We start from the raw sequence: 13,670 nt of genomic DNA, 5'->3' as shown, positions 1-13,670 counted from the left end.
TTGCCTGCCTACAGTGACTCATCTGTTTTCAGATTCTTCTCTGTATGTGGTCCTTTTCACCTGCAGTTTGCTAGAATGATATTTGTTTCATACTCCACAGACAGCTTGGACTAATCAAACTGCTTCATTATAAACAAATGTTCTTAAAAAGCATGTAGCTACCATCCTAGTGTCATTTCTGTTGCTGTGACTAAACACCCCAATACAAGCAATGTAGGAGAGTTTATTTTGACTTAGAGTTCCAGGTCATGGCACATTGTGGTGATGAAGTCAGAGGCACAGAAAGTTGAAGCAGCTACTCACATCCACAGTCAAGAGCAGAGAAAGAATGGGTGCATCCGTATGTAGGTCAGGAGAATGGATGGATGCATCTGTATGCAGGTCAGGAGAATGGATGCATGCATCTGTGTGTAGGTCAGAAGAATGGATGGGTGCATCTGTATGTAGGTTGGGAGAATGGATAGATGCATCTGTATGTAGGTCAGGAGGATGGATGCATGCTTCCAAATATAGGTCAGGAGAATGGATAGTTGCATCTGTTTGTAGGTCAGGAGAATGGATGGATGCATCTGTATGCAGGTCAGGAGAATGGATAGTTGCATCTGTATGTAGGTCAGGAGAATGGATGCATGCATCTGTGTGTCGGTCAGGAGAATGGATAGTTGCATCTGTATGCAGGTCAGGAGGATGGATAGTTGCATCTGTATGTAGGTCAGGAGAATGGATGCATGCATCTGTATGTAGGTTTGGAGAATGAATAGATGCATTTGTATGTAGGTTGGGAGAATGGATAGATACATCTGTATGTAGGTCAGGGGGATGGATAGATGCATCTGATTGTAGGTCAGGAGAATGGATGCATGCTTCCAAGTATAGGTCAGGAGAATGGGTAGTTACATCTGTATGTAGGTCAGGAGATTGGATGCAAGCATATGTTTGTAGGTCAGGAGAATAGATGCATGCATCTGTGTGTAGGTTGGGAGAATGGATAGATGCATCTGTATGTAGGTCAGGAGAATGGATGGGTGCATCTGTATTTAGGTCAGGAGAATGGATGCATGCATCTGTGTGTAAGTCAGAAGAATGGATGCATGCATATGTTTGTAGGTTGGGAGAATGGATGCATGCATCTGTATGTAGGTTGGGAGAATGGATGCATGCATCTGTATGTAGGTTGGGAGAATGGATGGGTGCATCTGTATGTAGGTCAAGAGGATGGCTGTATGCATCAGTATTTAGGTCATGAGAATGGCTGTATGCATCCGTATGTAGGTCAGGAGAATGGCTGTATGCATTTGTATGTAGGTCAGGAGAATGGCTGTATGCATTTGTATGTAGGTCAGGAGAATGGATGGATGCATTTGTATGTAGGTCAGGAGAATGAACACACACATTTGTATGCTCAGCCTCTCCCCTCTTACAGAGTCTGGAATCTAAACCTATTTGATAGAGTTTCCTACTTTTAGACTGGGATTTCTGACATCAATATGATTGACTAATTATTATAATGCAGAAAACCTAGCAGAGTCATATCCATAGGCTAAACTTATTAAGACTCTTCCCAGCTCATACTACATTGTGTCAAGTTGAAAATTGAAGCTAATAATCACAGTGACTTAAGAACATAAATACATATGAAAATGTACATATAAAACCAACACTTATGTTTGTTTGTTTTTTGAAACAAGCTCTTACTTTGTAGACTAGCTAGCCTGAAACTCACTAAGCAGACCATGTTAGTCTGAAACTCAGAGATCTGTCTGCCTCTTTCTCCTAAGTGATATAATTAAAGTTGTGCACCACCATGTTTTAAAACAGAGGTTCTCAACCTGTGGGTTGTGACCCCTTTGCAGGGGTGTCAACCTTTTCACAGTGGTTACATATCAGATATTTACGTTATGATTCATAACAGTAGCAAAATTACAGTTATGAAATAGCAAGGAAAACATTTTTAAGTTAAATTATTGTTTTTACTTATTCACTTTACATCTTATACACTGCTCCCTCCCTGTCAAATGATGCTCTCCCAACAGAACATTTAGATCTTATTTGTCCATTTTTTTTCAATAGAAATATATAAAGCTACTTTTGTACTCTGGAAGGTGTTGGTTTTAGAGAGCTTCTCCCAGAAGAGTCTGTAGTAGTGAGGTCATAAACATGAGTCCCTAATCTTGAGAGGCTGTAAATGCTGAGATAAAGGCTGCTATGAACATAGTGGAACATGTGTCCTTACTACATGTTGGAGCATCTTCTGGGTATATGCCCACGAGTGGTCCTCAATTAGTACTATGTCCAATTTTCTAAGGAACCACCAGATGATTTCCAGAGTGGTTGTACAAGTTTGCAATCCCACCAACCGTGGAGGAGTGTTCCTCTTTCTCCACATCCTCGCCAGCATCTGCTGTCACCTGAGTTTTTGACCTCAGCCATTCTGACTGGTGTGAGGTAGAATCTCAGGGTCGTTTTGATTTGCGTTTCCCGGATGATTCAGGTGCTTCTCAGCCATCCCACTTTCCTCAGTTGAGAATCCTCTGTTTAGCTCTGTAACCCATTTGTTAATAGGCTTATTTGGTTCTCTGGAGTCCAACTTTTAAAATTCTTTGTATATATCGTATATTAGTCCTTGATCAGATGTAGAATTGGTAAAGATCTTTCCTCAGTCTGTTGGTTGCCATTTTGGTGTTCTGTTCAGGAACTTTTCTCCTGTGTCCATGTGTTCGAGACTTTCCCCCACTTTCTCATCTATTAGATTCAGTGTCTCTGGTTTTATATGGAGGTGCTTGATCCACTTGGACTTGAGCTTTGTACAGGGAGATAAGAATGGATCAATTTGCATTCTCTTACATGTTGACTGCCATTTGAACCAGCACCACTTGTTGAAAATGCTGTCTTTCTTTTTTCCACTGGATGGTTTTAGCTCCTTTGTCACAGATCAATTGACTGTAGGTGTGTGGGTTCATTTCTGGGTCTTCAATTCTATTACATTGACCTGCCTGCCTGTCACTGTACCAATACCATGCAGTTAGCAGCCATATTTAAAATAGCCAGAAACTGGAAACAACCCAAATGCCTCTTAACAGAGGAATGGATACAGAAAATGTGGTACATTTATAAAATGGAGTACTACTCAGCTATTAAAAATAGTGACTTCATGAGATTCACAGGGAAATGGATGGAACTTGAGAATATCATCCTGAGTGAGGTGATTCAGTCACAAAGGAACAAATATGGTATGTACTTACTGATAAGTGGATATTAGCCCAACAATACCCAAGATTCAATTCACAGACCATATGAAGCCTAAGAAGAAGGAAGACCAAAATGTAGATGCTTCAGTGCTTTTTAGAAGGGTAAACAAAATACTCACAGGAAGAAATATGGAGACAAAGTGGGAAGCAGAGTCTGAAGGAAAGGTCATCCAGAGACTGCCGCACTTGGGGATCCATCCCATATATAGTCACAAACCTGGAAGTTATTGTGGATGTCGGGAAGTGCTTGCTGATAGAAGCCTGATATGGCTGTCTCCTGAGAGGCTCTGCCAGAGACTGACAAATACAGAGGTTGAAGCTCGCAGCCAACCATTGGCCTGAGAGTGGGGTCCCCAGTGGAGGAGTTGGAGAAGGGACTGAAGGAGCTGAGGGGGTTTGCAGCCCCATGGAGGGAGCAACAGTGTCAACAGGCCAGAACCCCCCAGGGAGCTCCCGGGGACTGGACCACCAACCAAAGAGTACACATGAAGCAACCCATGGCACTGGCCACGTATGTGGCTTAGGATGGCCTTGTTGGACATCAGTGGGAGGAGAGGCCTTTGGGCCTGAGGGTGTTCATTACCCCAGTGTAGGGGAATGCCAGGGCAGGAGGATGGGCGTGGGTGGGTGTGGGAGCACCCTCATAAAGGTGGGGTAGGGGGAGATGGGATAGGGGATTTTTGAAAGGGAGAGCTGGAAAGAGGAAAATATTTGAAATGTAAATAAAGAAAATATCCAAGAAAAAAAAAAGGGTTAACTACAAGGATAACTACAATGGTCAGACACAGAGGGGTCCTTAACTCAGTCATAGGAGTTTAGAAAACAAGATTTCCTGTGGTTAATACCAATAAGGTCATCATCACCTTGACCAACAGTTAAAACACAGGTTCAGCTGATGCTTAATTGGTTGTTTTGAGAAAAAATAAAAACACTACAAAGCCAAAATAAACCATAAATCATTGTATTGGGAAAGAGGACATTTGCCCTTTAGTGATGCCGAGCCATTTGATGGTAGAGAGGAGATGGGAACAAAGGGATGGAGTCATGGGTTCAGCACCATGGAAGGGAATCTGCTCCTATCTGACATTGGTGCTGTGGGGCAGCTGTGCAGAAACAGGAAGAGGCCTTTATGACAAAAGCACTCAGGCTGTGCCATGAACACTCCAGCTTAGGAATCAAGGCTAAGGAGAACTCATTGTCAGGGGTCTTCTGCTGTAATTGCTTTCTTTCTTTCTTTCTTTCTTTCTTTCTTTCTTTCTTTCTTTCTTTCTTTCTTTCTTTCTTTCTTTCTTTCTTTCTTTCTTTCTTCCTTCCTTCCTTCCTTCCTTCCTTCCTTCCTTCCTTCCTTCCTTCCTTCCTTCCTCTCTCTCCTCTCTCTCTCTCTGTCTCTCTCTCTTTCTTTTTTCGAGACAGGGTTTCTCTGTATAGCCCTGGCTGTCCTGGAACTCACTTTGTAGACCAAGCTGGCCTCGAACTCAGAAATCCGCCTGTCCCTGCCTCCTGAGTGCTGGGCTTAAAGGTGTGCACCACCACGCCCGGCTTGTAATTGCTTTCTTGACACTTGTGTTGATTCGGGATTGAACATCTGGGCCTGAAATCTAAGTAAGGCCTAGGTCCCACCTCCTGCCAAATTGGTGGTTAGATTTCATTCTGCACTGGTGGAGAGAGCATCTCCTGCAGAGCTTTAAATGTTTGCAGGAACTCGAATCATTAGAGTCAGTGGTTTGTTAACCATTCAATAGCATTGGAAAAGTCTAGTTCTCAAAAATCCTCAAGGAATTTCTGAGACCACTCCATGGATCACTCAAATCAAGCCGACCTAAGGATCCTGTTAAACAATGGGTTTCCTGTCGTGTCCTGAACTTAACAGTTTCTGCAGGGAATGACTCCACAGTCCTCAGCGTGCAAGCTCTTTGGGTGACACTACAGAGGTGTTTAAGGGTGTCTGATCCAAACAGATCTTAGAAGCTGTTGTGAGCCGGGGAATGGAAAGTCTGAAATCTGGAGAGAGATCACCACAGGAGGGTTCAAGTGCAGCAAAACAGCTCTCCAAGCTACACTGAAATCTGAGCTTCTGGAACTTTCTTTGCAAAAGCCATAAAGTGACAGAGGTTTCTAGTTTGAACTCCTGTCCATGCAGTTATGACGGCTTGTGACCTGTCTTCTGGTATTTATTGCCACCAGAGGAGTTTTCAAACAGAAAAGTTTCTACATCAGAAAAAAGGATAATACATTTTAAAGCAAAAACATTGACATACTCGAAATTTACTCATAATTAATACATAAGAGGAAAGTGTTTGGAGGCAGCAGGATATCTGTGAGTTCAATGCAAACCTGGTCTACATAGAGAGTTCCAGGCCAGACAGGGTACCCGGTGAGACTCTGTCTAGAGAAAATCAAGAGTTCAGTTAAATATCGTCTTCAGCTTTTGAGGTTGGAAAGATGTCTCAGCAGTTAAGAATTCTTGCTGCTCTTACAGAGGACCCGAATTCCCTTTATCCACATGGTAGCTCACAACTGCAAAACTTTACACACACACACACACACACACACACACACACACACACACACACTAAATAAATAAATAAATCTAAAAGAGGAAGTGTATTTATCATTTAAATATTTATTTCACTGCATATTCTAAGTCCCATGTGGTACAAGCAGAAAAAGTCAAGAACTTTAACTCACCGCATTTATAGACTAATCACATTTCTGTGGTGATTGCCATATCTATGAAAAGATCCATGATTTTTTAAGGATAAGTCAATTTAATAGTTTCATTTTGTGTGAAATCAAGACTACAGTATCTCAAGATGAACAAAGTGGCCCTCGGTGAACAATCCCTGTCTTGCAAGCTAGGTGCATTTTGAATTTTGTGCATCAGCCCTTAACAAACACCCCTCAACCGAGTAAGAAACCTTCAGATTGGTGATGTGTGGGTTCCTGTGACGGCTTGCTCACTTTTCCATCCAGAAACCCAATCTTTCCCATTCCCACCTCCCACTGAATGGTCTTCAGTATTTCAGTTTTGGTTGGCTGGCTCAGAAGGCCCTAACCAAAAACTTAAGATGTATTTATTCTCCTTTCACTAAACGGGTTGCTGTCAAAATGGTCACTCGTTATCTCTGACATGTATAGCATAGAAATTGCCCTTAGAGGAAAACAACAACAACAACACATACTATTATTTAGCGCTTTAGAGAAAAACAGTGCAAAATTTATTACTGAGAACTGGGGCATTTCATAAAAAAGTATGCAAGACTGGCAAGCTTACTCTCAATAATAAAAGGGATGCCTGGGATTTATTCTATGCTCTGTAGGAAAATAGTTAGATATCTCAAGAGCAAAAGGAATTTCACTTTCTTTACCTGAGACAAGGCCTCCTGTATGACAGGCTGGCCTTTTTGAATTCCCTTGGATTCTTATCAGACTTATCCATCTGACTCCACCTCTTGGAGGTGTGTACCACTATGTCCAGTTTATTGCTGTTGGAGATGGAACCTAGGGTTTCAGATACTAAGATATCAGGTGCAATTAAGGACTTACATTTGATACCCTGAAAGTGTCCTGCCTACAGATTTGAATTGGTCTGGGGAGATGGCAGTTGGAAAAATGTTGAGGAAGCATCATGCTCTAAGTTTGGCTCTTTAGCTACCGGTGTCAAAGGCAAGGTTGCTGGCACAGACATGGTGATCCCCAGAGCTCACCGACTAACCACTGTAACCAACTGGGAGCTCCGGGTTCAGTGAGAAATCCTGTCTCAGAATATAGAATGGCATAGTGGGGAAGGAAGACATTTGGTGAAGACCTCTGGCTTCCGCAGGCGAGTGTTTTTGCTCACATGCATCTGTATGAGTGCACCTGCACACAAGCTTAGATAAGTCATAAAGATTACAAAAGAGCTGCTTTGTAGCTCGGATCTCTGTAATTAATTGCTGACTTAATTCAGAGAGACTATTCTCATCAGCAGCCCTTCCCTTTCCATCTTTAATTGGTATCCAGTTTTCAGTCTTGGAGTTTCCTGATCTGTCACACCCCTGTATTCAATCCAAACCGCCTTGATAATGAGCTTGATGCAAAGGTAGGCGCAGCTCAGGACTTTGCATCCCGCTCAGCTAGAGCTAGTATTAATAGGCTGAGACACACTGGTCAGCCCACAGTGCTATAAAACCTTTGTATAGAAGACCTTTTTTAAAAGAGGGAGAGAGAAAGGGAGGGGAAGGGGGAGGGGAGAGGGGGAAAGGAAGAGGGAGAGGGAAGGAGAGGGGGAGGGGGAGAGGGAGAGGGAGGGGGGAAAGGAAGAGGGATGGGGAGGGGAGGAGAGGGGGAGAGGAGGAGAGGGGGAGGGAGATGGGAAAGGAAGAGGGAGAGGGAAGGAGAGGGGGAGGGGGAGAGGGAGAGGGGAAAGGAAGAGGAAAAGGGAGGGGGAGGGGAGGAGAGGGGGAGGGGAGGAGAGGGAGAGGGGAGGGATATGGGAAAGGAAGAGGGAGAGAGAGAGGGGAAAGGAAGAGGGAGAGGGAGAGGGGAAAGGAAGAGGGGGAGGGGGCAGGAGAGGGGGAGGGAGAAGGGAAAGGAAGAGGGAGAGAGAGAGGGGAAAGGAAGAGGAAGAGGGAGAGGGGAGAGGAAGAGGGGGAGGGGAGTGAGAGGAAGGGGGAGGGGAGAGAGAGAGAAGGGAGGCTAAAACTTCACAAACACAACAGGCTTTTTTTTTCTTTTCTTTTGTTATTCGGAATGTCCTTCAAAATCCCTGTTTTGCATAGAACATGACATCCCTTCTCAGAAGGTGACTTCTCTTCTTTGAGAAAAAGCCCAGAAAAGAATGCGCTGGCGGTTTGTGCCCTCTCTACAATGTATTGCTTGAAAACACGAAGATGCTTGACATGAAGTACATTTTAAATCCGTTTCTATTATAATTTTTTGTGGCTGTCTTTGACCTTCACAGATACACCGAGGTGTTAAAGGGTTTGTCCGTGACCTTCAGGGTAACCCGATTGCCAACGCAACCATCTCTGTGGACGGGATAGACCATGATGTCACCTCGGGTAGGTATTCTTATTTTATTTTAGGATTTTTTTTTTGCCTTGATCTGGAGCCAAGAATTATGAAAATGAACATAACCACTAATTATCAAAATAAAAATTCGCATACAAATTCTAAGCATAGCAACAATTGCTTCATCTGCCTTTACACCGTCTCTGCCCCCAATTCCACGTTATTCTGTGAGACTAACAATGAAGCCTAGGATGTTTCGAGCCAGCAGGTGGCGCCCTTTACCCGGCGCGAGCGGTTGTATGTCTGCTGCCCCGCTTCAGGTTGGGAGCAGCTGAGGTTAAACTCTCAGCATTTGTGTGTCTGGGTATCCTTATACTTTTCTATTAAGCTCATTTTACTTTAACCACCACCCACTGGAATCCCTGCAGCCAGATAACAAAAAGAGTAACAAGAACACTCTTCTTAGTCTTTAGAATTATTTAACATTTCATTTATTTTCTAAGGCCTTATTGTCCTCTTAAAATCATTTATACACACATTCAGCAATATCCGTCACTATCCGGCCAAGTTTCGGCATGCTTTTCCAGCTAGCATTCTAGAACCCAAGCTGAGATCCTACCCCAAGGGCAGGACACAAGCCTAATGTCCCCTAGCCACAGGATATTGTTCCCCTAACTCTGGAAATGCTATTTTCTCTGCATCCCATGATGCAAATAACACGGGAGAAATCTAATCCTAAAAAGGAATGAAACGGGGATTTGTGTGTTACCGCTCTGACAGGAAGGTTTTCCCCAAGGCAAGTGCTGCAGCTCTCAGGAGAGAAGTGTCCCCATGGAAGGTATTGCAGCTCCGAGGGGGAGGTTTCCCATGTGTAAGTGTTACAGCTCTGAAGGGAAAGGAATCCTAGCAGTCAGGAGGCAAGGGATACCACAAGGTCACACTGCACCTCACACAAGGCCTTTACTGGGGAAGACACAAGAGGGTGGCTGCCTCTGCTTGCTTGAGAGGCAGCAGGGAATGGAGCAGGAGACAGATTATATGTGGTTTTGGAGGTTGTGGGAAGGGGGGAGAGGAGGAGTTTTTCAGGGTGGGGATTGGTGAGATTTGAAGTCCTGAGCTTGGGGCAAGCCCAGGGACTGGTGGGACTTTAAACTCAGGGACTAGTGCGGTTTGGTGGGTTATAAAATCTGGAAGGGAGCTTGGATCTTTTACCCTATAGTTTGGGCTGTTAAGATTTTTTTTTTTTTAAATTTTGAGGGGAAGGCCATTAGCCTATAAATGAAAACTAGCATAGAAATAAAGTGAGGTGTGTTGTCCTGGAAGCCCAGCTATGGCCCAGCTATGCTTCAAGAGAGGGAGGGAATGGATAAAGGAGTCCAGGAAAATTACCCTTGTGAGGGAAGGATTGGATCTGGCAGCACGGAGACTCTTGACGGAGTCTCTATCAAGCAAGTGATTGGTGTGAACAGAGGCAATCCAGGCAAGCGTAGGGGACAGCCAGCCTTTAGTGGTGGAAAATATTAACACGTTAAGGAAATTTTGCTGTGAGGCACAGGCAAAATGGAGAGTGTAAACTGTCCACTAGTATCTTTGCTACTCAAAAGTGTAGGGCTGAAAGCCTTAGAGGCCTTAGCATCACCCAGGAGGGTTAGGCACGCAGGATCCAAGGCCTCACTTCTGAGCTAGCCAGGCAGATCTTGTATTTTGCCAACTTTGCCATTTGATTGACATGCACCTGAGTATGGGAAGAACTGTTGTTGAAATGGGAGACCAATGGGCACAGAGGGTCAGAGAGGAAAGCGACCGTGATCTACATGAACCTGGGAGATGTTTAGGGACTGGAAACTGGTCACCATGGGTGTTCACCCAAGCTTCTTAACAGCCATCTTGGTTGTCTAGCAGAGTATAGAGCTGGTAGTTTGCCATGATCGAGAGAGAAAGAGCCGAGTTAAGGCCCATGCCTGAGCTCAGTGTAAGGGGCCACGGGACCCAGTTTATGTTTAGGAGAAACTTAGGGGAGTGAAAGACTAAATCATAGCTTAGCTTAAGAATTCCACTCAGTTCCCGAATGGCACTGTAGACCAATGCCATGTAAGTCTTCAGAAGCTGAGATTATTGGCAAAGACCCAGGGGATTCTCATGAGGCTATCTTGGGGCTATGCTTTGTGAAACATTGATCTAGAAGATTCTTGAGACCTGAGTTCTTTACCTGGAAAGAAGGAAAATGTAGTGCTCAGGTGATCCTCACCACTTGGGGATTTTTATGGGACCAAGAGACTCAGATATTGTAGGGCTTATTAAATATTAGCATGGCTGTCTGTGACTTGACTCTAAGACACGAGGCCCGTGGAGAGAGAGGTTTGCACTCTTTCTCCTAGAATTTCATCGGAGTAAGGACTCACTGAAAGTCAACCGAGCTAATGATGTGCTGGTCCTCAGATGGCGTAATGGCCCTTTCCCACATGCGCTAGCTTTGATGTTCTGTTTCCTACAGCTAAGGATGGGGATTACTGGCGATTGCTTGCTCCTGGAAACTATAAACTTACAGCCTCCGCTCCTGGCTACCTGGCAATCACAAAGAAAGTGGCAGTTCCTTTTAGCCCTGCTGTTGGGGTAAGTGTTCATAAAAAGAGCCGAGAATAATAACTTGCCATTGTCAAACGTATCAGAGAAATTTATAGTTAACCTTCACTATAGCCTTACAAGGTAGGCACCATGACTATCCCCACTTAACAGATGAGAAAACTGAGATCTAACAAAGTTCGGTGACTTGATCATGGTCAATGCTTTTGAAGAGATGCACAATAATACAAAATTAGACTTAAGATGATAATTTTTATTTCTAGCTTTGATTTCAATATAAATGGGATTCTTTTCCAGTTATCTTCTCCTCTGTAGCACCCAGCTCGGTGCCTTACTCAATATATACTAGAAAAAATTAAAAAGCCCGAAGATAATCTTAGGCACTTAACTAAACATTTGTTAGGAATGCACAATGAATGCTGGGCCATGACTCAACAGAGAAGCCCTGTTCCACAAGTGTGCAGGGCAACCAGGATTTTATCTCCACACCCAGGAACATGTCCCTCAGACATGGCAGCTGGCTGAGATCCACACCCATGGCAGCCCACCTGGAATCCAGTGCTAGAAGGCAGAGATGGGGGATCCTTGGCGAGCTGCCAGCTAGACTAGTGTATAGTTAACCTGGACCCTGCCCCAGAGGATAAGGTGGAGAGCAATGGAAGACTCCAGCCACCAACCTCAGACCATTAAGGTAGCCTGAAGAATGTCCAACGAAAAGACTTGCTTAAGGAAACTTCACTGTAATTTTGTTGATATACCAGAAATTCAAAGTATAAATAGCTAGTGTGTGTGTTTGTGTGTGTGTGCTTGTGATGCACACGTGACTATGCCCCAGACTTGCTGAGCAACAGCTCTCAACACTGAGCAGTCCTCCCATTTCCAAACATTTTGGTTTTGCAAACAAAAGATCTTGAGTTTCAAAAACTGGTTCATTAAGTTTAACTGTGTGTGTATGTACATGAGGCAGTGCACAGTGAAAGGCAGGAAGCAGATTTGGTCAGGGATCCCTGGAAACAAGGTGGCTCCAGGCACAGGCTAGGACAGGCTCAACTCCTTCCTCCCTTAACATTTCAGATAGTCTGAGAATGTAATGAATGTAACGTTATGCCCAAATAAGCAGGTGTTAAAGCAAGCATATAAAGGAACATTTAGTTCCAGCGAATATGGGAGACTGAGGAGGACTGGCTGAGGGTGGTGGCTGGAACAGCCTTTTATGTAGGTAGGTGTAGATTCTCTATTGACTAGAAGGAGACTCCCCTTCCCCAACTCCCTGTAGCTCATTAGGACAGAAGATTCCATATGCATATTTGAGGGTCTCTTTAACAAATTCATGATGTGAAAAACAGCACTTTGTGGATGAGTCACCAATACATTGAGCTGTATTCTATTAGTCCAAACTCCCAACCAGGACAAATCTCATGGCTGAGAGGCAGAGCTCATGAGATGAAGGACTGTCCATGAGGGGGTGTGGGGGGAGACAGTCATGGCTTTTATAAAACAGGAGCTGTTTTGAAGCTATTCAGTTTAAGGTGAACTCTCTTCTGAATGTTGTACCTACAAAACTATATTGCATTTATCACCGATTTTAAAAATACTCCTTTAATTCAGGTGGCTAGATTGAGTCTATTCTACTGTACAAGCTACAAACCCCCTTTCTAACTATATAAGCGACCTGACAGCAATCTGTTCTGGTTTTCCTCCTCAGGTGGACTTTGAGCTTGAGTCTTTCTCTGAAAGGAAGGAGGAGGAGAAGGAAGAATTGATGGAGTGGTGGAAAATGATGTCAGAAACTTTGAATTTTTAAGAAAGGCTTCTAACTAATTGCTTTAATCTATCTATAGACTGTAGTAAGATGCAATGTGGCTCTTTTCTTTTAGGTTGTGTGCAGTTGATATTTAACATTGATTTATTTTTGATCATTTAAGTAATAGTTAGTAATCACGTAAATACACCCGGACAGAAATATAATGTCTGGATCTACTTCATTCTTACATCAACATTCACTTTAAAATCTATCGAAGCTCTTTTAACGTAATGGGTGACAATGTCACATGACAGATGCCATGAAGAAGTCAACCGATATAGCTTGGATCTGTGAACCCTGTACTGCGAGAATCACATAGTTCCATATAAGTTGTCCTTAGTCTCTTGTGCTGATTCACTGTATAAGCATGATCCTGGTAATGCACTTTGGATGGGAAGAAAATGTACGTGCTTTTCAGAGGGGCTCTGAACAGAATGAAAACCTAGTTCTTGCGTGTACTTTGAAGAATGGAATTGTATTAGTCAGCCTGTTAATGCCACTTCAGAGTTTGGGGTTTTGTCTTGATTGTAGATTGGCCCAGAATTGCATTCTGATGAATAAAGGCAAAAAAAAAAAAAAAATCCCATGGTGTGCATTTCTCTATGATGTTTTTGATCTAATGCTGTAGTTTCATGTGTGTGTGTGTGTCTGTGTGTCTGTGTGTGTGTGTCTGTGTGTCTGTGTGTGTGTGTCTGTGTGTGAGTTTGTGTTCCTAAGTGGCTTATAAAGGTGAGAAGGCCTTCAGATTCCCTGAGATTAGACTTGCAGGTAGTTGTAGGTGCTGTGATTGGAATCTGCTTCTCTCAACTCATTGGCACAGGGGGAAATTTTCTAAACAGAACTCCAGTGATGCACACTTTAAGATCAAGAATTGATAAATGGGACCTCATGAAACTGGAAAGCTTCTGTAAGGCAAAGGACATAGCCAATAAGACAAATTGGCAACCTACAGATTGGGAAAAAATCCTCACTAACCTCACATTCAGTAGAGGGCTAATATCCAAAATATATAAAGAACTCAAGAAGCTAACCACTAAAAAACC

General features: G+C 43.5%; 1 protein-coding gene across 1 annotated transcript in view; it reads left to right on the top strand.

Annotated features, from left to right (window-relative positions):
• The window catches only part of Cpe (carboxypeptidase E), a 100,568-nt gene extending 87,360 nt beyond the window's left edge, over nucleotides 1-13,208 (top strand). The window contains exons 7-9 of the mRNA NM_013494.4: nucleotides 8,191-8,290; nucleotides 10,735-10,853; nucleotides 12,529-13,208. Coding sequence (NP_038522.2) covers nucleotides 8,191-8,290; nucleotides 10,735-10,853; nucleotides 12,529-12,627 — 318 coding nt within the window. The 3' untranslated portion in view covers nucleotides 12,628-13,208. The remainder of the gene's footprint in view (nucleotides 1-8,190; nucleotides 8,291-10,734; nucleotides 10,854-12,528) is intronic.
• Nucleotides 13,209-13,670: the final 462 nt, after the last annotated feature.

The sequence above is a fragment of the Mus musculus genome, chromosome 8 (assembly GCF_000001635.26).
Source record: "Mus musculus strain C57BL/6J chromosome 8, GRCm38.p6 C57BL/6J".
Lineage (NCBI taxonomy): Eukaryota > Metazoa > Chordata > Mammalia > Rodentia > Muridae > Mus > Mus musculus.
Note: the sequence above shows the minus strand (reverse complement) of the source record. Positions and strands in the feature narration are given on the sequence as shown.